Consider the following 24,332-nt stretch of genomic DNA (forward strand, 5'->3'; position numbering starts at 1 on the left):
CTTTCGTTCACGCGTGGCGCAGGAAATGAACAGCAACTTTATGTGCTGTTTCTTGACTTACTATATGTCTGGCACCGGGCCAGACCCTTTGTGTGTATTAGTTCATTTTCTTTTCTATCAATCCCACCCCAGTTTCACAAGAGGGAACTGAGGCACAGTAAGGTTAGGTAATGTGCCCTGACTCACATCTGGTGAGTGTTAGGTTTCAAACCCAGCGTCTGCGCCCTCCCAGGTACTCGCAGACGGAGCAAAATGAGGCGCGGTGCGGTCCCTCCGTCCTCCGTCCCTACACGGAGAACAATCAGAACTGGCTGATGAGCGAGTACAACACAGAAAACCACGAGCACCGCGTGGACGTACCGCTCTGGGGAAAGAGGCAGGCACCGGACAGATGCCCGCCTCCTGAGCCTCCCGGCTTGCCCCGCAAATACCTGCGGATTGAGGGGGAGAAGGCAGCGGGATGCAGAAGAAGACCCGGGCTATCTGATCGTAAGGCTCTAGTTCCAAGTGGGCCACTGGCGGGCTGCGGGGCCGTCAGCACAAAATAGGGTTTCCCCAAATTGAATCACCTGGAGAGCTTCACAATACCGATTTCCAGGCCCCTTCCCCAGGGAGTGAGTCAGTGGGACCGAATGGGATCCAGCTAGGTGTTGCTAACAATCAGCCAAGTTTGGAGCGTTGCAGGAATGTGCTCTTTATGAGAAACGATTTCACCAGAAACAGGTGTGAGACCGAGGACGTATCTTCTTGGCCAAATCAGAGGCTCACTGGGTAGGCAAGAACCCACCACTCACAGAAGGTCACGTGAGCTGGGGGCCTCAGATACACACACCCCACCCGCCTAGGCTTAGGGAAGCCCAGAGGGGTGCACGCCGCCACGCCCCGCTCTCCCCGCCCTCCCCGCTCTCCGGGCGCTCCACGCCCTCCCCGCTCTGCGACTACAAGTCCCATCCTGCCCTGCGCTCGCGCACATTACGCCAGAGCAAGATGGCCGACACGGCGGCCACTGCCGGGGCCGGTGGCTCCGGAACGGTAAGCGCGGGAGGCGCGGGGCCAAAGCCGAGAGAGTCTGGGCATTCTGTAATTCCCCCCTAGTGTGGGCAACAACCTCATAGCTAGAAATCCAGCCCCACTCTGAGCTCCAAGTGGAGGAGGGTCTTTCAGGCCGTACATGCCCCCCTCCTTGGGACTTGGCGGCGGCCTCCTGAGTTCGCCGACCTGTGTACTGATTGGCTCCCTTCCTGTTGGGGGTTGGGAACCCGGAACACCTCCTGATTGGCTCGAAGACGCCAGTTTCGCCTTCTTATTGGCCAGCCAAACTTGGGAGGGATTCCCGTTTCAAAATATTTAGCTTTTCTACTTTTCTGTGCTGTTGTCGCTTGCCTTCCTCTCCTCAGCGTCGTCTGGTGCTGTTTTAATGTTTATTGTTAGTGAAATGGTGTGGTGATGGGAGGAACAATAGAGCATTTTTTTCTAAGAGATAGACATGAATTCAATCCCATCATGCATTTTTTTTTCAGCTATATATTCTGATAATCTGCTAAAATAGTAAAAAATGGATATTTTGTGTTATTGGAATTTTAAGTTTAGGGTAGCCCTTTGGTACTTGATTACTCAGCTGGCTGAGATTTCTAAGTCTAAACGCCAGAGGTTACCACCTTTCATTAAGCACTGATAAATAAATATTTAGCAAGAGAACTTTTGCTTACCATTGATGATATGTGAACTACTTCATTGCATCCTTGTCCTGTAGGTGAAATTTATTTATTTATTTATTTATTTATTTATTTATTTATTTATTTTAATGGTACTGATTTGCAGAGATCAGGAAGTAAACAATCCACTAATCCTGCTGATAACTACCATCTGGCCCGGAGGCGAACCCTTCAGGTGGTCGTGAGCTCCTTGTTGACAGAGGCAGGGTTTGAGAGTGCCGAGAAAGCATCTGTGGAAACATTGACAGAGATGCTGCAGAGCTGTAAGTACCAGGAAACAATCGCCCTCTTCAAGTCAACCAGACATCTTGTTCTGTGTCCTGCAATGTGATGGTGTAAGAGAGGGTTTAGGAATAAGAAGAACACAGTAAAGTGACTTACAGGCTTTAGAATCAGATGGACATGGGTGTAAGTTGTTGCTCTGCCCCTTCATAGCCTGAGCAAGTCACTAAACCTCCTGAACTTCAATTTCCTTATTTGTGAAATAGGATAATAATTTGTATCTCATGGAGTTGTGAGTATAAATGAGGTGCATATGTAAAACATATGATGTTAGGAATATTGTAAGCTCGTGATGATTTGTAGGTGCTGTTACTGCTGTCTGTTCTCTGTGCTCATAGAAGTTATAGTTTTGTTGCAGAGCTATGATTAATTCCCATGAAATAGATGCTGCACACTGCATAATCAAATGCTATAGTATGTGATTCAAAGAGGGACGGTAAAGAAGTTTTATAGAATGGAAAAACACTTTTTTATTTATATTTGAGAGGGGGGTAGGGGCAGAGAGAGAGAGGCAGCTTCCCAAGCAGGCTCCATGTTGTCAGCGGAGAGCCTGACGCAGGGCTCAATCCCACACACATGGGACCATGACCTGAGCCGACATCAAGGGCCAGATGATTAACCAACTGAGCCACCCAGACACCTCTGGAAAAAAAACACTTTTAGAAGGAAACATGTTGGGGCACCCGGGTCGCTCAGTCAGTTAAGCTTCTGACTTCAGCTCAGGTCATGTTCTCACGGTTCATGGGTTTGAGCCTCGCGTTGGGCTCTGTTCTGTCAACTTGGAGCCTGGAGCCTGCTTCAGATTCTGTGTCTCCCTCTAACTCTGCCCCTCCCCTGCTCACATTCTGTCTCTCTCTCTCTCTCTCAAAAATAAGTAAAAACATTAAAATAAGTAAATAAATAAAGGAAACATGTTGAGGTTTAAGAGCCTGGAATGGTCTCACATAGCCTTTTCTGCTTATGCCATGTATTTCCCTGCTTGGGTTTTATTTTGGGTGGGAGGGATGAGGTAGGATGGAATGAGAGATGAGGGTATTTAAGGTGTCTTTTGAGAGATCAACACTTACGAATGTGAGAGAAAAGTTTAGGCAGGGGGAGAAGTTAACCGCAATTCAGACCAAATAAAGAATTGGTCACCTCACTAGGGAGCTCTGGAGCAATTGTCCCCCATCAGAGTAGGCCACATCAGGCTGAAAAGGCCCTGCCTTTGTACTCAGATCTTGATCAGGCACTCAGTGTGGGCTGCCCCAGGAAGGACGTGGTCTGGGGTGAGGTGGCTCTCTGCAGCTGATGTTTGGAACTTTTAAATACCAAATGTTTTGGTCTTACGACCTCATTAGACTCTTAAATATCGAGGACCTGAGGAGTTTTGTCTACATGGGCTTTATGTAGAGAGATTTTTGCCACATTAGAAAGTAAAATTGAGAAAATTTCGAACGTATACATATGCAGGCCCACATTCCCTTATCCCTCAGACCCATGATATCATCATCATAGGCCATATAGCCTCTGGAAAACTACACGAGAAACGAGAGTAAAAAAGTCAAAGAATGTCTTCACTTTATTATAAACATAGTTTTGGCCTGTGGACTTTGGAAAGGATTTCAGGGCTGCCTGGGGATTCCGAGACCACATGTTGAGAACTTTTGTCCTAAAGGAATGGACTAATAGTTCCCAACAGAGAAGAATTCAGTTCTTTTTTTTTTTTTTTTTTAACGTGTGTTTAATTTTGAGAGCGAGAGAGCATGAGTGGGAGAGGGGCAAAGAGAGAGAGAGGAAGACACAGAATCCAAAGCAGGCTCCAGGCTCCGAGCCATCAGCACAGAGCCTGACACGGGGCTCAAACTCATGAACCACGAGATCATGACCTGAGCCAAAGTCGGACGCTCAACTGACTGAGCCACCCAGGCGCCCTGAGAATTCAGTTCTTGAAAAGATCTTGGAATTCAGAGTTTAAAGGTCATCATGGTTGAGGTCGTTCTTTCTAATACCACTGGGCAAGAGGCCTTTTTTTCCTCTCAGAAGAAATGGTTGCCACTGAGAGGAATGAAGCTGAAGTATCTGTGTTGGAAAAATGTGAATATGGAAACTAAAAGGTCTGAAAAGAGCATAAAAGTCTGCCGCTTCACTCCAAGGAATACCAAGGATAGATGGCTTATGCCGGGGTCTTGCTGAGACTTGAGCACCTCCATGTTGTCAAGAGCTCTGGATACAGAGGGAACTAGAGGGTATTATGCTAAGTGAAGTAAGTCAGTCAGAGAAAGATAAATATCATATGATTTCACCCATATGTGGAATTTAAGAAACACAACAGATGAACATAGAGGAAGGAAAGGAATAAGATAAAAGATAAAAAATAAGTTAAGAGACTCCTAAATACAGAGAACAAACTGAGGGTTGCCGGAGGGGAGGTAAGTAGGGGGATGGGCTAAATGGGGAATGGGCATTAAGGAGGACACTTGTTGGGATGAGCACTGGGTTTCATAGGTAAGAGATGAATCACTGAGTTCTACTCCTGAAACCACTACTACTCTATATGTTAACTTGAATTTAAATTTTAAAAAATAAAGATAAAAGAGCTCTGGATACAAAGTTTTAGGATTCATGTTAGTAATAAGCATCAGGCAGAGTGAGATCTGTGGACCCATCCCTGGAAAAGGGCTTTTCTGTAGGTAAAGTGCAGCACAATTTCAAGAGCTTTGATGGAATTACCCACCCACCTCCAGAGCCCATTTATGGAGCCCAGCTTCATACCTCCCCTTTTCCCTGAAGGACTTTGGTGTAACTCTGTTTGTTTGTTTTTATTTTAAGATTTTATTTTATTTAACTTTTAGGTTTTTTTTTTTTTTTTTTTTTTAGCGCTTCTTTATTTTTGAGAGGGAGAGAGAGACAGTGCAAGCAGGGGAGGGACAGAGAGGGAGACACAGAATCTGAAGCAGACTCCAGACTCCAAGCTGTCAGCACAGAGCCCGACACGGGGCTCAAACCACGAGATCATGACCTGAGCCAAAGTCAGATGCCTAAACAGACTGAGCCACCCAGCTGCCCATTAAGATTTTATTTTTAAATAATCTCTAATCCCAACGTGGGGCTTGAACTTAACCCTGAGATCAAGAGTCGCATACTCTACCAACTAAGCCAGCCAAATGTTCCACTAACTCTTTTTTTTTTTTAAGTTTATTTATTTGAGAGAGAGAGAGAGAGAGAGAGAGAGCGAGCATGGATGGGGGAGGGGAAGAGAGAGAGGGAGACACAGAATCTGAAACTGACTCCAGGCTCCAAGCTGTCAGCGCAGAGCCGGGACGGGGCTTGAACTCATGAACCTCGAGACATGACCTGAGGCAAAGTCAGAGGCATAACCAACTGAGCCACCCAGGCACTCCCATAACCATTTTTAAATGAACAATTCAGTGGCATTAAATACATTCACAGCTATAAATACATGTACAACTGTACAACTGTCAGTACTATCCATTTCTAGAACTTTTTCATTATCTAAACAGAAACACTGTATCCATAGCTTTGACTCCACATTCCTCCCTCCCTCAAGCTCCTGGTAACCTCGAATCCGCTTTTCATCTCTGTGGATTTTCTTTTTTCTAGGGACCTCATATTAGTGGAGTCTTAAAATATTTGACTTTGTCTGACTTATTTCACTTCGCATAACAATTTCAAGGTTTGTCCATGTAGCATGTATCAGAATTTCATTCCTTTTGAAGGCTGAATAATATTCCATTGTATGCGTGGACCCCATTTTGCTTAACCATCCATCAGCTGATGAGTAACGGGCTGTTTCCACCTTTTGGCCATTGCAAATACTGCAGTGAACATTGGTACACAAGTATCTGTTTTCAGTTCACTTGGGTGTATACCCAGGAGTGGAACTGCTGGCTCTTATGATAATTTTGTACTTAATTTCTTGGGAACTGAAAGTAAGATTTTATGCCTTTGATCCTTTCCTAGACATTTCAGAAATTGGGAGGAGTGCCAAATCCTACTGTGAGCACACAGCCCGGACCCAGCCCACACTGTCAGATATTGTGGTCACGCTGGTCGAGATGGGTGAGTACACCTCCAGTTTCCAATTCTTCAATGCAACTGAGTTGGAGTTAGGAGAGAAAGAAGAGTCCCCAAGAGTCAGCCACGTCTGCCGAGTGTTCTTGAGTTCCCTCAAGAACTTGAGTTCCCTCAAGTCCTTGAGTCTCCTGGTTTGCTCTTAGCTTGAGAGAGGGCTCCCTCAAAAGAGGGTTCCTCTGAACCCATTTCACAGATCCCCTTCTTCCCTGTTGGGGGATTCTGCTGGAGCTGCTTTCGAGTGGCCGCAAAGCCCTCAAGCTGGGAGTTGAACCTTTTCCACTGCTGTATGACTTCCCCTTCCATGGTCAATAGCCAGTGGTCTGGGCAGTGATTTTAGCTTTCCTGTGTCTTAGGTTTCAACGTGGACACTCTCCCTGCTTATGCAAAACGGTCTCAGAGGATGGTCATCACTGCCCGTAAGTGCCTGTGAACTGAGGTACTCAGCAAGTGCTCAATTAATAGTCGTGGAATGAATTCATTGAATAGGACGGGGATCGGTTTGTAGCTACTTGCTTGTTACAGGCTCGCTCCCTTCCAATATCTGGGGCTGCCTGCAATATGATCTCTATTTAGATTAACAGGATTAGGGTGCAAAATTCAGTCACCAGAAAAGTAAACCATCTTGGAGGTGTTGCTGTGGTTCTTGTGCTTTAGCTCCAGAAGAGGGCCGTTTGAAAAATGCAAAAGTTCTCATTCTTCCGTAAATCAAGAAAACGATGGCCTGTAGGCCTAATGTGGGCCACTGCCTGTTTATGTAAATAAAGTTTTATTGGAACACAGCCATGTTTACTTATCATCCATGGTGGCTTTCATGCTATCATGGCAGAGTTAAGCAGTCGTCACAGACTATATGGCTTGCAAAACCTAAAATATTTACTCTCTGTTCCTTATGCAAAAAGTTTGAAGACCTCTGTCTTCACTAAACTGAGTGCCATAAACTGACTTGGGAGTAACTAGTTTGGGCTTGTAGGACCTTAGGGAGAATATACTAGATTTTTTTTCAGCACTCTTTTCATGCTGGCACCCTTTTAGAAAGGGCCATTTTCAATCCCCTCTTGCTTCCATTAGCACACACTGACATACCCTGGCCCAGTGTCTGTCTTTGTTATCTGGGTTCTGTGAAAAGACTGTTCCTAGCCCACCCAACTTCCTTAGTTCCTCAGCGTGCTTCCTTATATAGTGCTTGTCACAGCCACCCACTCACCTACCTATGAGGCATGATGGCAGATGGCTGTATGTGGGACTGTCTCCCCACGCAGATCATACAGCAGGGCCGGGCATTGTGGGGGTGACCTTCTTAGGTCCTCAAGGCATGAAAGGACTTTTATAGATAGAAATACAAAGTGCCTGCTCTACAAGGAGAACATTGAGGTCCAGCATTTACTTTGAGCAAAGGAGGGACGGGGTAGAGACTCGCGGCCTGGGGCGGAGGAGTAACCGCTTGTGACTCTGTTGCAGCTCCAGTGACCAATCAACCAGTGACCCCCAAGGCCCTCACTGCGGGGCAGAACCGACCCCACCCGCCGCACATCCCCAGCCATTTTCCCGAGTTCCCTGACCCTCACACCTACATCAAAACTCCGGTGAGTGATTTGGCCCCCCTATTGGCAGGGGCCAATGCGGATGCAAAAGTAGTCAGTTCCTCCTGACTGTCAGACTGGAGTCCAAAAGTTTGTTGGCAAAGGGTAGTTCAGAGCTCAGAATGTCCTTCCTCGTTGACAGACAATTTGGCAAAGGAGAATTATGCTCTCCAGCGTTCGAATGTGTTTTCATTTGCCACACTAGCAGTTTCACCTCCCCTTGGGAAGGTGTGGTGTGCCCAGGGGTCTTCACATACTTCTTCTGTCCTCCCCTCCACACCATGCACTAATGCAAATGTGGCCATCACGCAGGCTGTTGGGGCAAGTTCTCCAGAACATCTCTCCACACCTTAGGAATAGACGGCCACCCACCATTGCAACACAGCCATTGTCCTTGACCGGAAGTCTCTATATTAGTGTCCTGGGGCTCCCTGCTGTAACAAAGTGCCACAAACTAGGTGGCCTAGGACAACAGAAATACATTGTCTTATGGTTCGAGAGGCTAAAAGTTCAAAATCAAGGTGTCAGCAGGCTCACCTTGTAGGAGAATCCTTCCTTGCCTCTGCCTACCTTTGGGTGGTTTGTGGGCAGTCTGTGGCGTTCCTTGACTTGTAGATACATCATTCCAACTGTCTTCACGTGGCATTCTCTTTGGATCTCTCCTCACAAGACCATTTTCTTATAAGGGCACCAGTCACCTTGGATTAGTACCACTGTACTCCAGTATGACCTCACATTAACTGATTACATCTTGCAATGACCCTATTTCCAAATAAGATCATATTCTGCGGTACTGGGGTTAGAACTTCAACAAATCTCTTTTTAAGGGAGAATACCGTTCAACCTACAGCAGTCCCTCACTCTTTTATAGTATATCTCGGTCAGTAAAAATATTAAGTATATATTCCAGTATTTGCTTATTACACAAATATTATAATGTAACACTATACCAAAATAATATACATTAAAAGATTATCTCACCCATATTAAAGGTTCAGGAAATGTATTACCTCTTTTACAATGACAACCATGGGATTGCCTCTGCTTTTTATTTTTTGAAATCTTTAATACTTGGTGGACCAGTAAGTTGGAAGTCTGATTCTTTTTTTTTTTTTTTTTTAATATTTATTTATTTTTGAGGGGAGGGGTGGGTGACAGAGGATCCGAAGCAGGATCTGTGCTGAAAGCAGCGAGCCCGATGTGCAGCTCGAGCTCATAAACCATGAGATCATGACCTGAGCCGAAGTCAGACACTCAGCCGACTGAGCCACCCAGGCCCCCCTGGAGGTCTGATTCTAAAATTAGTTTGTTTTGGTACTTTTATAGCTCTCATGGTTGAAAAGGGCACATTACAAAGATATGCAGCATCGTCAGCTGCCCTTAAGAAATCATAAAACTCCTCAGTGCACAGAGCCAGCAGAGGCTCCCTCTTTCCTGAGCCAAACTGCCAGGGACACTGTGGATGTCTTTGGAAGGCTGAGAGGCAGCCCCAGCCCCTTTCTGTCCCAGCTCGGTTTGCAAAAGGTGCTGACATGTAATTCTTCTCTGTTGTAAACTTTCCACTTAGTTTATTTCTGATGATTAAATCTAAGTCATTTGAAAAAAAAATGATAAAACTAATTTTTTTCATTCTCATCTACAAATTATTTCAAGAATCTCTTTTAAAGCTTCCTATTAAATGTCCAGCTTCTTGAATGTCAAACAGTCATCTTAAAAATAATTGTAAGATCTTGAGGCTCCTGTCGGGGGGGTCTCAGTCGGTTAAGCATCTGACTCTTGATTTGGGCTCAGATCATGATCTCGTAGCTTGTGGGCTTGAGCCCCACATCGAGCTCTATGCTGACAGCGCGGAGCCTGCTTGGAATTCTCTCTCTCTCTCTCTCTCTCTCTCTCTCTCTCTCTGTCTCTCTCTCCAAATAAATAAACACTTAAATACTTGTGGGATCGTGCATTTTAATGTGTTTAACAAGTATGTTCACAATCCACTCAAATTTTTTTTTTACTTGTTTCTGTGTTTAAGTGTGGACAGGGGAACTGCACATATAGGTGAATTAACTTGAATTAACATTGCACTTGAATTAACATTGACAACAGTGGGAATGATTTCGATACCTTTTTTTTTTAAGTAAACTTTTACTGAAGTATCACAAACATACAGAAAAGCACAAATAATAAATATACAGTTTGGTGAAGTTTTACAAAGTGCACACACATGTTGAACTAGTACCCAGAGCTCAAAAAAAACAAATAAATAAAACCACCAAAAACACCATAGAGGCCAGCTGACTGGCTCAGTCAGTGGAGCAGGTGACTTTTTTTTTTTTAAATGTTTATTCATTTTTGAGAGACAGGGAGACAGCACAAGTGGGGAGGGAGGAAGGGCAGAGAGAAAGGGAGACACAGAATCTGAAGCAAGTTCCAGGCTCCAAGCTGTCAGCACAGAGCCTGATGCAGGGCTTGAAATCACGAACCGTGAGATCATGACCTGAGCCGAAGTCGGACACTTAACTGACTGAACCACCCAGGCACCCCTGGATTTTAGCACTATAAGTTCAAGCCCCACATTAGGTGCAGAGATTGCTTAAAAATAAAATCGTAAAAAAAAAAAAGAAAACCATAAACCATCATTCCAAAAGGCTCCATTCCCCTTCAGTGTTTAGCCCTCAAAGGTAATCTGATTTTTATCACCATAAATTCTTTTGTCTGTTTTTGTGCTTTGTATGAACTATGTATGTGGCTTCTTTCACTCAACATTATGTTTGTGAGATTCCCCTCCAAGTGCTGAGTGTAGTTGAAATGTATTCAACATATACATAATCTTTCGGTACTTGAGGCAATCCAGGTTGTAGCTTATACAAATGGCACTGCTGTGAACATTCTAGCATTCGGTTAAACCATGGGAAACTGCAATTTTTGTAAATCAGCAATGTCAGATACTTGCAATTTTATACATAACGGTTCAACCTATTGCACATCTTTTAGTGCACATATATTTGCATTCCATTGAATGTATACTCAGGAGTGGGAGGGCTGGCTCATCAGGGATACACGTGTTCAGCTTTAGGAGATACTGCCAGGTGGTTCCAACACCTCTTTTATTTTATTTTATTTTATTTTTATTTTTATTTTTTTAATGTTTATTTATTTTTGAGACAGAGAGAGACAGAGCATGAGCAGGGGAGGGGCAGAGAGAGAGGGAGGCACAGAAGCTGAAACAGGCTCCAGGCTCCGAGCTGTCAGCACAGAGCCCGACGCGGGGCTCGAACTCACGAACTGTGAGATCATGACCTGAGCTGAAGTCGGACGCTTAACCGACTGAGCCACCCAGGCGCTCCTACAACGCCTCTTTTAAAAATCCTCTCTCCATAGCACGAAAAGTAGGTGCTTTTTTGGTCATTATTAAAATGTCAGCTTTTCCGTTACAATTTAAAATGTTTTGGCTAACTTCTCATTCTGATGGGATCTCGGTCATTTTCCACTGTGTAGTGTGATTGCCAAAGAGCTCGTAATTAGGAGCAGGAGGAGTGTCAGCCCACCATTTTCTTGTTCATTTACACTTACATTAATATCCTCAGTGTTTCTTGGAGGGACTCTTTTGGGACAGCGTATCCATTGTGTGAGGTTTGCTTTAAGAAAACAAGGGGATACTGCAGCAGCCACTCACATCCTGTAGGATGTCACCTTCCACCTGTGGGGCTGGGTGCTCCCTGTCAGGGCTTCCCTGGGGGGATTACCCTTCTTTCAGGATGGTGTCTCCTATGCCTTATGTCACAGCAGCTAAGTGAAGGTCCAGGGGCAATCACTATAGTAAATGTTCATATGTTTCTAATTTTTAAACTTCAAAATAAATTAGCGATAGTTTCATCATTTTCGTTCTGCCCCTCCACTGCCCCTGGGCGGGGGGGGGGGGGGTCTCGGCTCTCATTGACGTCACTGGGTCATTGTGAGGGTGGAAGGACATAGCAGCAGCAAGGATGGTCCATCGATACTAATCTAGTGTCTTTGCTGTTCTCTTTATAGACGTACCGCGAGCCCGTGTCAGACTACCAGGTCCTACGGGAGAAGGCTGCGTCCCAGAGACGAGACGTGGAGCGGGCACTCACCCGTTTTATGGCAAAGACAGGCGAGACCCAGAGTCTCTTCAAAGACGACGTCAGCACGTTTCCATGTGAGAGTCTCTCCCCTCTGTGGACCCTGTCTTGTCACTTGAAATAATCACACCATCTTCCTTTTCTCTTGGCATGGTAGGAAGAAATGAAGGCTCTGGCTTTGTCTTAGGTGCCCCTTGTTCTTTGCACTTCTGGCTCCTTCTCCCAGGTCTTCAGGGCCTGTCCCTAACTGATAAATGCAAAATGTTACGGCCTCTGTTGGGATCAGCTGCTTGAGGTTGAGTTTAAGCTACCTCGAGGATGACTCTGAGCCCCAGGTATCAGAGAGACTCATACAGTAGAAGCAACAGCCCTTGTAGTAGAAGGGACATTGGCATCGGGAGCGGGGCACTTACAGAACCTCCCCCAGTCTTTGCCCTTCATGTCCCTGCAGTTCTCATCTCCGCACGGTCACGACACCGTGTGCCCACGTTACTTCATCTCCACAGGCTTCGCTTTTCTCAGAGGTGAACAGAGAGATTGGTTTGGGCGACTGGTTCAGTTAGTCCTATTGCGCCCTATTGAGTGCTCGCTGCCTGCCTGGCCCTCGAGTACTAGCCGCTAACAGTTCATAAGGGCCAGACACTGCGCCAGTCATCTCTCTTATATTATCTCATTAAATCCTCTTGTGAGCCAACTTATGAGTTCAGAACTGTTGTCCCCACCATCGTAGGAAGCCGAGGCCTATAGAGAAAAGAAATGAGGTCATCTGCCCCAAGTCACACAGCTGGTAGATAGAATTCAACCTAGCTCTTTTGGACCACAGGACCTCACGTCTGAGCCGTAGCCAAAATAATCTTAGAGTGTCTTCTGCTAATCACATTCTGCCATAGAAGTACACATAGGTGGTTTCTTTTCTTTTCTTTTTTTTTATTAAAAATTTCTTTTCATCAATGCTTTTTGGAAGAACTGGAATGCTCGCTTACTGTTAGCTCAGTGGATATACTTACATGCAGAGAGTTCTCAAGTCCAATATTTGGACTTGAGTCCTTTACGGTGAAGAGATCGATATCCCTGCCCTGATATAAGGCTTAGCGGGGCTAAATGACCTGGGGTATAAGATCACTAAGCTGGTGCTTTGCTCAGATGCAGCCCCATTTCTGTCTGAGTCTGGTTCTACTTGGTAAAAGTGGGCTCCGAGGTCATATTGCCCGAGTTGAGATGTCGCTCTGCCGCTCTCTGTGTGCTCAAGGAGATCGCTTTTCCGTGCCTCAGGTTCCTCCTCATCTGTGAAACGGGGCTGGCAATTGTACTCAATAGGGTGGAGGCGAGGATTAAAGATAACGTGTAGGACACGGCATGGCCCGCGCTGAGTGTTTGGAGCGCGTTAGCCGTTACTGTTACTCGTTGCTGTTGGTGGGATTGTCAGGCTCTCGGCCCGCTGCGAGGGCGCCGTGACTGGAATTGTGCCCCTCTTCCGATTTCCCAGTGATCGCTGCCAGGCCTTTCACCATCCCCTACCTGACAGCCCTCCTTCCTTCGGAGCTGGAGATGCAACAGATGGAAGAGACGGATTCCTCGGAGCAGGATGAGCAGACAGACACCGAGAACCTCCCTCTGCACATCAGCACGGTGGGTCCTGCCTTCTACCCTCTTCACGGTACCCCCAAAAGTCGCCCGTGCTGCCCTCAGCCTGTCACCCCGCAAGCCTGAGATCAGGCTCGTGATGATCTCTTGCTTGAGAGACAAGTCCATGCCCTGGGGATGGATTCATTCATTCATTCATTCATTCACCAAATATTGAACAAGTATCTGCCAGCCAGGCACAGGTCTGGGTGCTGGGGAAGTAGCAGGAGACAAAATAGACAGCATTTCCTGCCCTCATGTAGCTAAGGAAAAATTATAAATTAGGAGATAGGAAGTAGTACAGTATGAGGGAAGGTCACCTGAGAAGGTGACATCAGAGTGAAGACCTGAAGGGAACAAGGCTTGTACAGATCAGGGAGTAGAGTACTCCTTGTAGAAGGCACAGGATATGCAAAGGCCCTGAGGTGGGAGCTGTTGTGTTGAAGGATAGCAATGCCATCAGGGTGGCATGAACAAAGGGGAGCTCCGGGGGGGCGGGGCACGCCTTAAAGGCTGTCTTAAACACTAGGCTTTTGCTCAGTAAGGTGGGAGCCATTGGGAATGCTGAGCGGAGGAGGGTCGGCGTCTGGTGTAGGTTTGTTAACAGGGTCAGTCGGGTTGCTATGTTGAGAATAGACTGTGGACGGTAAGGGCAGAAGCAGAGAGACCAGTGAGGAGGCTCCGCAGTAAACGGAAAGGTGGTAGTAGAAGTGAAGATAATGAGACGTGGTCAGATAGATGATTTGGTCGGATTCTAGACTATGTTCAGGGCAGAGCCAAGCGATGGTTTGGGTGTGAGATGTGTGAGAAAGAGAGCCAAAGAGAAATGCAAGGTATTTTGCCTGAACAACAGGCAAGACGGAGTTGCCTTCAGCCAAGATCGGGAAGACCTGGGTGGGACAGGGATGGGGAAAAGGCATGGGTTCTGGTTAAACAGGGGAGCTTTGAGATGCTTGTTAGACAGCCAGGCGGTGATGTCGGGTGGCAAGATGGATATAGGGATTGCCGTGTGGGGAGCTGTTAAGGCTAGAGATGGGAATTTGGGGTCATCAGCATGTAGATCGTGTTTAAAACCATGAGAGCGCCTTGGGTGTGGGTGAGGTGGAAAAGGACAAGAAAAATTGGACTCTGTAAGTATAGACTGTGCCGTCCGTTACGGTAGCCACGTGTCTGTTTACACTGAAATTCGGGGCGCCCGGCTGGATCAGTCTGTGGAGTGTGTGACTCTTGATCTCAGAGTTGTGAGTTCGAGCCCCATGTTGGGTATAGAGATTACTTAAAAATAAAATCTAAATAAATAAGTAAACAAACAAACTTAATGTCAGTGAAATAAAACTAAAAATTCAGTTTTTTAGTCACATTGGCCACTTTTCAAATAGCCTCCTGTGGCTATGGCTAGCCTACAGGGCAGTGCAGATGGGAACGTTTATGTCATTGCAGAAAGTTCCACTGGACAGCACTCATATAGACAAGCGTTTCAAGGAATTTTGCTGTAAAGGGAAGGAGAAGAATGGAGTGGCCAAAGGGGAAACATTAAGGAGTTGAGAGAGGTTTATTTATTTTTGTTTGTTTCTTTAAGATTAAAGAAACAACAGCATGTCAGTACGCTGATGGGAATGATCTGGTAGAGAGGAAAAGTGGATGCAGGAGAGAAGGAAACATTTTGGAGTGATGTCCTTTGGTAGGTGAGAGGGTAAGGGACCTAGGGGACGAGGCGCGGTGGCGGGGTTGGCCTGGTTACGGGCATTTCGTTTCCAGGGGAGGAGATGAGAGTGCGTGGGCACAGAGACCAAGGCAGGTGAGATGTGCTCCTCCGAGCTTGTGGGTGTTCTCATCTGGTTAGCCGTGTGCTGTGCTCTGCACATAAGAGGCTGAGACCCCACTCGTGTTCCTGCATCTTTGCGAGAAAGAGCCAAGTAGAGCCAAAGAAGGGCTAGGAGCTCAAATGCCTTTAAGGCCTGCGGGACCCTGTGGTCAGCCTACCATAGTCACATCCATCCTTTAAGACTGGCCCTGGCTTCGGAGCAAAGGATGCCTTGGCGGTTGTCGTTGGACCAGGCATTCCCCGTGCTCTCTAAGATTCCGTGAGGCCTGTGGCAGCCAGCAGCTCCAGAATGCAGGGGCAAGGTGCCTGCACTCTCTCTGTGATGTGCCGATGGGCCTCCTTGCTTGGACACACGTTTCTTTAATGTTGGATTATTCCTTTCAGAATTAGGGCTGGAAGCCCATGGCTTTACATAAAGCAGAGGAACTTGATATTCTACACTTCTGTCTTGGACTCAGTTAATTTGGTCTGAGATATGGTGATGGGGTCATGGACTCAAATGAGGTTCACCCTAGGAGAAGGAGGAATCTTCTAAGCAGACACCACCATCCTTTTGTAAGTACAAAGCAGTTAAAAGGGCCCGCAGATGTGTTATCTGACGCCCCTGGTCATGACAGACAAGGTCATGGCAGTGAGTGGACCGGGGCTGAAAGAATGCTGGGAGCTGCCCGTGGACTCCGGGGTGGCCGAGAGGTCAAGTCAGACAGCAAAGACTGGCCTGCCTTCAAATCCAGACCACGCTGCTTTCCAGAGACTGTGACTTTGGTGGCCTTACCTAACGTGAGTCTGTTTCCTCACAAGTTCAAGCAGGAATAGGAACACCTAACTCAGCAATGAACATCAGGTGTCCAGCAGCTCAGCTCATGGCACTTGCTGTTTCCCTCACCACCTACCCCGCCCCCACTGTTTTAGGCTGTACAAACACTTGCTCTTCTGTTAAAAGTAAATACATGAATAAGAAGACCCCAAGGAGAGGATTCTAGCAACAATTTATACACAGTCGATTGGACTTGTCAGTGTTACTTTGTTGAACTGGCGCCCATAATCCTATGTTTGAAAATTCACGATGTAGAAAAAAATGTTTGGTAAGAATTTCTTTATGCCATCCGTGTTCCCTGTTCATCCACTCTCTCTCCTACAAAGCTGCCAGTGTCACCAGCTTTGTGTGTCCTTCTAGAGACATAGTCTCCTCATTGTTATCAACACAAATAGCAAACCACGAACGGTTTTCCCTTCCTGTTTGCCCTTATCGCTGTATCTCGGTGATCATTCCATCTGTGTACAGCAGGCTGTTTCTTTATGGCTTCACATATTCCATTGAATGGATGTAACCATCGAATTTAACCAGCTCCCTATACAAATCTATGTTTTCCGTCAATAGCATTTTACAGACATTGTTACAGTGCATTAAGTAGCTAGTATTGTAAGTTATTCTTTTACGTGTCAAGGGCGGCACTTCCTTCAAAGACTGTTGCCAGGGAGTTGCTTCCTTTAACCTGGTTCTGGTTTTTCCCATCTGCTTGAACATAAAGAGACTGTTCATTTTAAGTTAGTGTATAAGAGAATTTTCTTTTCTTGTACGTTTGAATTAGCGGCCTTCTGCCAACGCCAGATACCAACATCTCAACTTTTGCTCTTTTACGAACAATGTGCCATTCATTTACTCAACAAGTATTTGCTTAGTGCAGGTGTGTGCCTGATAGTGTTGTGGGTGCTTGGGGGGACCTCAGCCAACAGAGCAAACAAAACATCTGCCTTTTGGAAGCCCGTGTGTCGGCAGTGGGGCGACAACAATAAACGTAATATATAAATAAATCATTTACTGTATATTAAAGATGAAGCTGCTATTGTCGGCGCAAGGGGACCAAGTAGGGAAAGATCCAGGGTGAAAGATGGAAGTTTCAGTTTTATTTTTTATTTTTTATTTTTTTTTAATTTTTTTTTCAACGTTTTTTATTTATTTTTGGGACAGAGAAAGACAGCATGAATGGGGGAGGGGCAGAGAGAGAGGGAGACACAGAATCGGAAACAGGCTCCAGGCTCCGAGCCATCAGCCCAGAGCCTGACGCGGGGCTCGAACTCACGGACCGCGAGATCGTGACCTGGCTGAAGTCGGACGCTTAACCGACTGCACCACCCAGGCGCCCCTAGAAGTTTCAGTTTTAAATAGCGTGATCAGGGTGGACATCACTGAGAAGGACACATCTGACAGGAGACTTGAAGGAAGTGAGCAAGTGAGCCCTGTAAATATCTGGGGAAGAGTGTCCTGGAAAGGGAGCAGCCAGTGCAAAGGCCCTGAGGAACAACACAGGTGAGTGTGGCTGTGGCTGTGGCTGCGGCTGAGGGAGGCAGAGGGAGAGAGGCAGAGGTCAGACCAGGTAGGACCCCGCAGGCAGCTTTAAGAGCTAGTCTTGAATTGGGTGAGACGGGAGTGGTGGGAGGGTGTGGAACAGGCGAGGGACATGTCTGACTTTCCTAGGGATCGCTGACTATGGGGAGGTCAGTTAGGACGCTGCTGCAGTGGTCTTAGAGAAAGAGTGTGGGTCCAGCAGGGCAGCTGCAGTAGAGAGGGTGGTGGTAGTCAGCCTTACTTTGAAGGTAAGGCCAACAAGTTATCCTAACAGATTGGATGTGCGGGGGGGTCTGAGAAAAGCAAGGATGACTGTGGAGTTTTGGCTTGAACAACTAGAAGGATGGAGTCGCCATGGAGGACTGTGGGAGGACCGGGCACAGGAGAAGGGCCGGAGTTCAGTTTCTAGCACAGAAGTTCGAGGTGCGTCCTTGACACCGGGTGGAGATGTCGAGGGAGCAGGTGGCTACGCCAGCCTGGGGGTCAGGAGAGCAGCGAGGGCAGAGAGGCCCAGGTGGCAGTTGCTGGCGTGGACACAGCGTTGGAAGGCGAGAGGCGCCTCGGTCACCCCCAGGATGTGTGGGGCTCACCGGAGCTCACGTGCTCTGGCCTCCACAGGCTCCTGAGGGACTCTTCCGTTCCTACCTTTTTTAAGCAAATCTCAGTCAGTTTGGTACTTTACTTTTATCTACTCCTGTACCTCCCTATCTCAAGGCTGCCTGTCCCTGAAGGAGGCAAGAAAGTGGCATTTCCAGCTCTACTTGGGAGAAGAGAAGCTGTTGTCCCGTGACTTGGGACCCACATCCTGGCCTTGTGAGACAAGTGAGCCGCGTGGAGAGGGCCTAGTGGCCTCCAGCAGAGGTCCCCAGGGCTGGCTTTTCCACGCCCGTGACTCTCCCCTTCCATCCATATTATCTCAGGAAACACTTTAAGGCAGCGTTGAAGTGAACTTTCAGCAACTTTGAGGATAGAGCAGTTGCAGTAAAGAGAGGACAGTAGGGAAGTAAATCAAGCTGTTCAGAACTTCAGAAAGATTGGGAGCCAAACATCCCAGGCAGGTCTGGTCATGGTCAGACCTTGTGTCCGGCGTGAGCCAGGTTGACCTTGGAGCACTCGCTTTCAAGAGAGCCTCCAGAAGGTCCACAGTGGCTCTAGGTCACTTTGTGGTCCCACCAGACCAGGTGTTGGAGAGGGAAAGCCCAGGGACCCTGATTGGAACTGGGTCTTCGGGGAGAAGAGAATTGGCGGGACAGTGAGGGGTGAGCAGCTGAACCTAGAAGTGAGCCATTTTCTTCAGGCTCACTAAACCTGGACAGGAGTCCCTGTCCTAGGCCTCCTGCCCCTTGTGGGAAAGCCTGCTGTTCCTTTTATCCAATCGCAGTGTCCTCTACCCTGCTGTCTCCTGACAACAGAATTTCCTGGTTGAGGTCAGGCCCTCTTTTTGCCTCCATTACCTGACAGGAACCTCAGCGGCAGAACCCTTGGCCTGTCACCAGGGGGCGCAGCCCCACCAACTTCTGGTCACTTACAGTCTCTCAGGCCTGAGTTCTAGGTCATGCCCTCGGTATGGTTGTGTGATTTTTCTCCCCCTTCCCCTACAGCCTGTGCTCATTTTAAAGAACTTGGAAAATAGAAGAGCGTATAAATAAGGAAAAAGAGAATCAATCATCCATATTCCTAGAACCAGTTTCAAATGTTTCAACTATTTTTTCTGTGTCTACACACATTACAAATAAAATGTTTTAATTGGGATCACGTTGGATACATGTAAACTTATAAACTTTTCTCCCAGATCGCTTTCCTCAGAAAGCAAACAGCGAAAGACCTGACCCACAGGTCACTGATGGGGATTATCGTTGCTCTTCCCGTGTTGGTTCCTGCATATGCCCTGCTTTGCCTTGGCCGGACCCTCAGGGCTCAAGAAGTTTCTGGCCTCTGCTGCAATATGATCATTGGTACCTGTTGCAGGTACCAGACATTTGAGAATATGGAGGAAATTGATCATGATTTTCATTCCGTTTGGTCCGGGCGATTCCCTATGCACATGATTTGTTCTGGCCCTGTGTCCTGCAAAGCGTCAGGGGTCACTTCTCTTTGTCTTTATCTCCCCACAGACTGGGTTTCCTCCTTGAACATCTAACTGTTAGCCCCTGACTCCCTGCCAAGACTCGATTCTAACTCATGTCCCTGTCTTCTCGAGAGGCTCAGAGTTTTGGGTTCTGTGCTCCCCTGTGTCCAGGCGGTTGGTCTCGTCTTCCTCTGATAGCCGGCCCCTGCCTGGGCCTCATCTCATCTGGGGCAGGGATAGGTACATTAGCAAGAAAGTGGTCCCTGGGCTTCTAATTTCTTGACGAAGGGATGCTAATAGTAGTTCTTACGATGGGCATGATCTCTTTCCTTATGCCATTGGTATTTTGCTTTATTTCGGCTTTTGCTCAAAGGATGATTCTGGAGCCGAGAAGGAGAACACCTCTGTCCTGCAGCAGAACCCCTCCTTGTCGGGAAGCCGGAATGGGGAGGAGAGCATCATCGATAACCCTTATCTGCGACCTGTGAAGAAACCCAAGATTCGCAGGAAGAAGTGAGTTGGAGGCTGGGGTGCAGAGAGGCTTGTCTGGCCACCCCAGGTGGCCTTCTCTCCTCCGTGGCAGGAAAGAGAGGCTCCCCAGCAGGTCTGAAACGTGGGGAAAGCTCCTCTGGCGAGAGGAAATCTTTTCCCTTTTCCTCACCTCACTCATCCCCCCTCCCCCAATGTACCTCTTATTGCAAAGAGGTTGAGCATCCTGCAGCTGGGGGACAAGCCTTCACAGCCCTGGAGCCGTCCCCCTTAGAAGACGCAGGTGGGGCCCCCACCGGGCTGGCTCCATGGATTCTTCTTCTTTCTAGGTCCCTCTCGTGAGCCGAGAAGGAAGCCTGCCTTGTACAGAGACGCGGACGCCACTCTCTCGGGGCCGTTAAAGCCACTCAAGGAAGAAGAGAGGGTGGCCTCCTCGAGGTCGGGCCCAGGCAGCCGGACGTGACTGGCCATGATTTTAATAGCAAACTCAATATTAAGATTACCTACTTTCACTGGATATTTGGGTGGAGGAAGACGGGACCGTAATGATCAGCTTTTCCTAGTCAACCTGGCCACACTGTGGGGCGCAGGAACAGCCAGTGACTTCAGTTATTATCACAGGACTTGATTCCTTTGAAACCTGGAAGGCCAGGGAAGGCGGCAGGAAAGAAAGGGTTCTTTGCCTGCTGTGCTTCCTGCCAGAAAGACCGCTTGCCTCGTTTGTAGTTCAGGATACCTGGACCCCTCTTACTGACTCGCAGATAACTTGTGGCACCAATTTATTGCCCCAGAACCTCAGTCTTACTTCTCTCCTCACCTGGGCTCCAAGCGCCCTGCGAGCTGATGGAAGGTGACTTTGTCCTCCCTCAGCCTGTTGGAAACAGGAGGCCCACCCATCACAGTCTTGATCTGGGGCTGGCAGGAGTCAGGAGGCGTGTGCAGGCATGTTAAAGGCAGAGGAGAATAAGGGCAGCACTGACTCTCACCGGCACTTGAACGCCCCCATAAAGCTGGGCAGCACTCTCTCCTGAGAGATTTGTCACTTATTGTCCCCCTGGGGGATGCATGCTTGGGAGCTGCCAAGTCCTGCCCCATCTCAGGAAAAGAAGTTTTCTCTGACAAGAGCCTAAATCAGTGGCTATATTATACTGTGACTTGTAGAAGAATCACCAATTGTAAACAATAGGAAAGGGATTTGATGGCGGGGGTCGGGGGAGGGTGAGATCTTAAAGGATGGGCCTGGCCGGTCTGCTGGAAGGCTGGCGTGTTCAGAGGGCTGTGGCCCCACCTTATGGTGGAGGTGGGCTCAGAGGAGCCTGCAGGCCAAGCCAGGGTGTTCTTCCAGAAGCAGGTCTGAATCTCTCCAACCTCCTTTCCTCCTGGGGAGAGAAGACTTTATCCTTGATGTACCCTACAAACCAAAAAAAAAAAAAAAATGTTAAGGAAGATGCTGGGCAAGCTTATACCCTTTGGCTGGTCTCCAAAGGAAGAGATTTAAAAATCAAGTCCAAAGAAGAAAAATGCCAGTGACACCTGGAAGTTAACACAGGATGACCAAGGCGTTCCCTGGATTAGTGACCTAAGGTCCATATTGAACTTTCCTTATGCTCCTCTTCCAGAGTAATCTCTCCATTTTCCATGCTCTTGGTGAATTTGAAAACTTGAACTTGACAGACATGTCCCTCTGGCCTCACTGTAGCCCCAGGCACTCCATCCCTTTGCCTGGAAGGAAAGAGCTGCTTGTTAGTGACTGAAGACGACAGACTAAGGAGACATTTGGGTTCCCCACCTTTGGACCAAGGAAGTGTTGTTCAGGTTTGTAATGGCCTGGAACTCTTCCAGCTGGCCGCAGTCAGATTGGGCCTATGCTGAGTCTGTGGTTCAGCTCTTGGCGATTCTTGGGCTGTGGAGTTTAAATACAGTCCCAGGTATGAGCTGTGGCAGATACAGGGCTGAAACCTTCCCGGCTTCCTGTCCTCTGCTCACAGCGCCGCCATCCCAACTAGCATTTCTGCAGTTCCTGTTTTGCCATGACTGTCCAAAACCAACACCTGCCCAGTGCCTGCCCAGTGCCTGCCCAGTGCTGTGATGCTGAGGACGGATGGTGGGTTGGGGCCAGAGCTGCCATTTCTGCTGTAGAGATTTCGGAGTCCGTCATTCTGTTTCGGATGAGAGGTCCTGGGAGATGATTTAGACAGCTGGAAACATTGACCCGACTATTATTGTGTAAAAACTGTGCATAATTCTCAATGTGTATTTATAAATTTCTATTTTTTTATAACTTTGGGAGACTTCTTGGAGGGAAAAAGTAGTAAGCAGAGCCAGATTAAGAATGTGATTTATGAGCTCTAAAGGTCATAAATAAAAGGTCCTAATAAAAACTTTGCAAATGAAACAGAATGATCTACTTTGAACTTAATCTGTATTCAGAAGTTCCAGCAATGAGTAAGACTGTAGACAGATAAGGTTTAGTCCTTCTGTTGAACCAAGTACTCCTGGGAACTATATAAAACTTCTATTTTGGGAATTTTCAAATACAGAATGAGGAAAGTATATATGCTTTCCCTGAATATCCTTCACCCAGCATCAACACTTACTGACATCTTTTCAGTTCTGTTTCATCGATCTCTCCCACTTGTTTTTCTTTTATTTTTTCTTCCTAGAGGTTTTTTTTTTAAAGCAAACCCAAGACCTATGTCATTTAGGTCATCATGCATCTCACTCTGATGGACCTTTTTTCTTTCTATTTTTAAAATTAGAGATTCACAGGGTGTTGGCAAAAACAAAAATGTTCAGGGGCACCTGCATGGCTCAGTTGGTTAAGCATCCAACTTAGGCTCAGGTCATGATCTCCCAGTTTGTGAGTTCAAGCCCGGCATTGGGCTCTCTGCTGTCAGCTCAGAGCCCGCTTCAGATCCTCTGTCTCCCTCTCTCTCTGCCCCCCTCCCCTGTCTCTGTCTCAAAAACAAGCAAACAAACAAACAAAAATGTTCAGGGAGGTTCCATGTACCCTTTGCCCAGTTCCCCCCAGCGGTAGCATCTTGTATAACAAGTGCAGAATCAAACCCAGGAGATTGGCATTGGTACAACCCACAGAGCTTATTCGGATTTCATCTTGTCCTGTGTGTGTGTGTGTGTGTGCGCGCGCGTGCACAGTTCTGTGCAGTTTGGTTATGTGTGGATTCACATTAACAATCACCACAATCAAGATGCAGAACATTTCTGTCAACACCACTACTCCCATTATGCTGCTTCTCCATAATCGCATCCACCTCTCCCCCATCCCAAACCCCTGGTGGCTACTCTTCTGTTCATCTTTATAATTTTATATAAAGATTATTAATATATAAATGGGGGCACCTGGCTGGCTCAGTCAGAGCATGCAATTCTTGATCTCAGGGGTCGTGAGTTCAAGCCCCACGTTCGGCATAGAGTTTACTGGGGGAAAAAAAGATTGTTAATATAAATGGAATCATAAAGTTACAGCCTTTTAATTTCACTCAGCATGTAAGATAGCCATCCGAGGTTGTGTGTTTCAGTAGTTCCTTTGGTTTTATTGCTGAGTCATACTTCCTGGTATGGATATACCACAGTCTGTTTAACCATTTGCACTTTGAGGAACATTGAGACCTGTGTCCAGTTTGGGCCTATTATGAATAAAGCAGCTAAGCACATTTGTGTATAGGTTTTTAGGTAAACATAAGTTTTGTTTCTCTGCAATAAACATCCAAGAATGCAATTGCTGGGCCCTGTGGTAACGGCACACTTAACGTTAAAAAGAACTGAAACTCTTTCCCAGAGTAGCTGTGCCGTTCTGCATTCCTCCTAGCAGTGTATGAGTGATCCAGTTTCCACATCCTCACCAATATTTGGTGTTACACTTTTTAGTTACTTTAGCCCTTCTGAGAGGTGTGTAGTAATATCTCACTGTGACCTTAATTTGTATTTTTCTAATGGCTAGATGTGCTTATTTCCTAGCTGGTGGAATCCATTTGAGTCTTTTGCCTGTTGAATTTGAACTATCTCATTGGATTGTTTCTTTGTTTTGAGATTTCCTCATTCTAGATACAAGAACGTTGTCAGAGGTGTGATTTGCAAACACTTTGCCACTCCACAGCTTGCCTTTGCGTCCTCTCCACAGGCTCTTCAGCAAAGCACAGAGTTTTTAATTTTGAAGACCAATTTATCAGTGTTTTCCTTTATGGGTATTTTTTGTTTTTTGTATAAAAAGG

At 46.9% G+C, this 24,332-nt stretch overlaps 1 protein-coding gene across 8 annotated transcripts; it reads left to right on the top strand.

Moving 5' to 3' along the window:
- The first annotated feature begins 247 nt into the window (after positions 1 to 247).
- On the top strand, positions 248 to 22,500 carry TAF8 (TATA-box binding protein associated factor 8). 8 transcript variants are annotated; one of them, XM_030315492.1, is made up of 10 exons: positions 949 to 1,032; positions 1,822 to 1,978; positions 5,961 to 6,059; positions 6,428 to 6,490; positions 7,533 to 7,657; positions 11,675 to 11,822; positions 13,232 to 13,374; positions 19,336 to 19,511; positions 19,985 to 20,124; positions 20,430 to 22,500. In XM_030315492.1, the coding sequence occupies exons 1-9, from the start codon at positions 988 to 990 to the stop codon at positions 20,097 to 20,099; spliced, it is 1,071 nt and encodes a 356-aa protein (XP_030171352.1). In that variant the 5' UTR covers positions 949 to 987; the 3' UTR covers positions 20,100 to 20,124; positions 20,430 to 22,500. The 8 variants fall into 8 exon arrangements, with proteins under 8 accessions (XP_030171353.1, XP_030171360.1, XP_030171352.1 ...); XM_030315494.1 differs by lacking the exon at positions 19,336 to 19,511; XM_030315498.1 differs by lacking the exons at positions 19,336 to 19,511; positions 19,985 to 20,124; positions 20,430 to 22,500 and adding exons at positions 14,948 to 15,049; positions 15,578 to 17,120.
- The last annotated feature ends 1,832 nt before the right edge of the window (positions 22,501 to 24,332 follow it).

This window comes from Lynx canadensis, chromosome B2 (assembly GCF_007474595.2).
Source record: "Lynx canadensis isolate LIC74 chromosome B2, mLynCan4.pri.v2, whole genome shotgun sequence".
In the NCBI taxonomy this organism is placed as follows: domain Eukaryota; kingdom Metazoa; phylum Chordata; class Mammalia; order Carnivora; family Felidae; genus Lynx; species Lynx canadensis.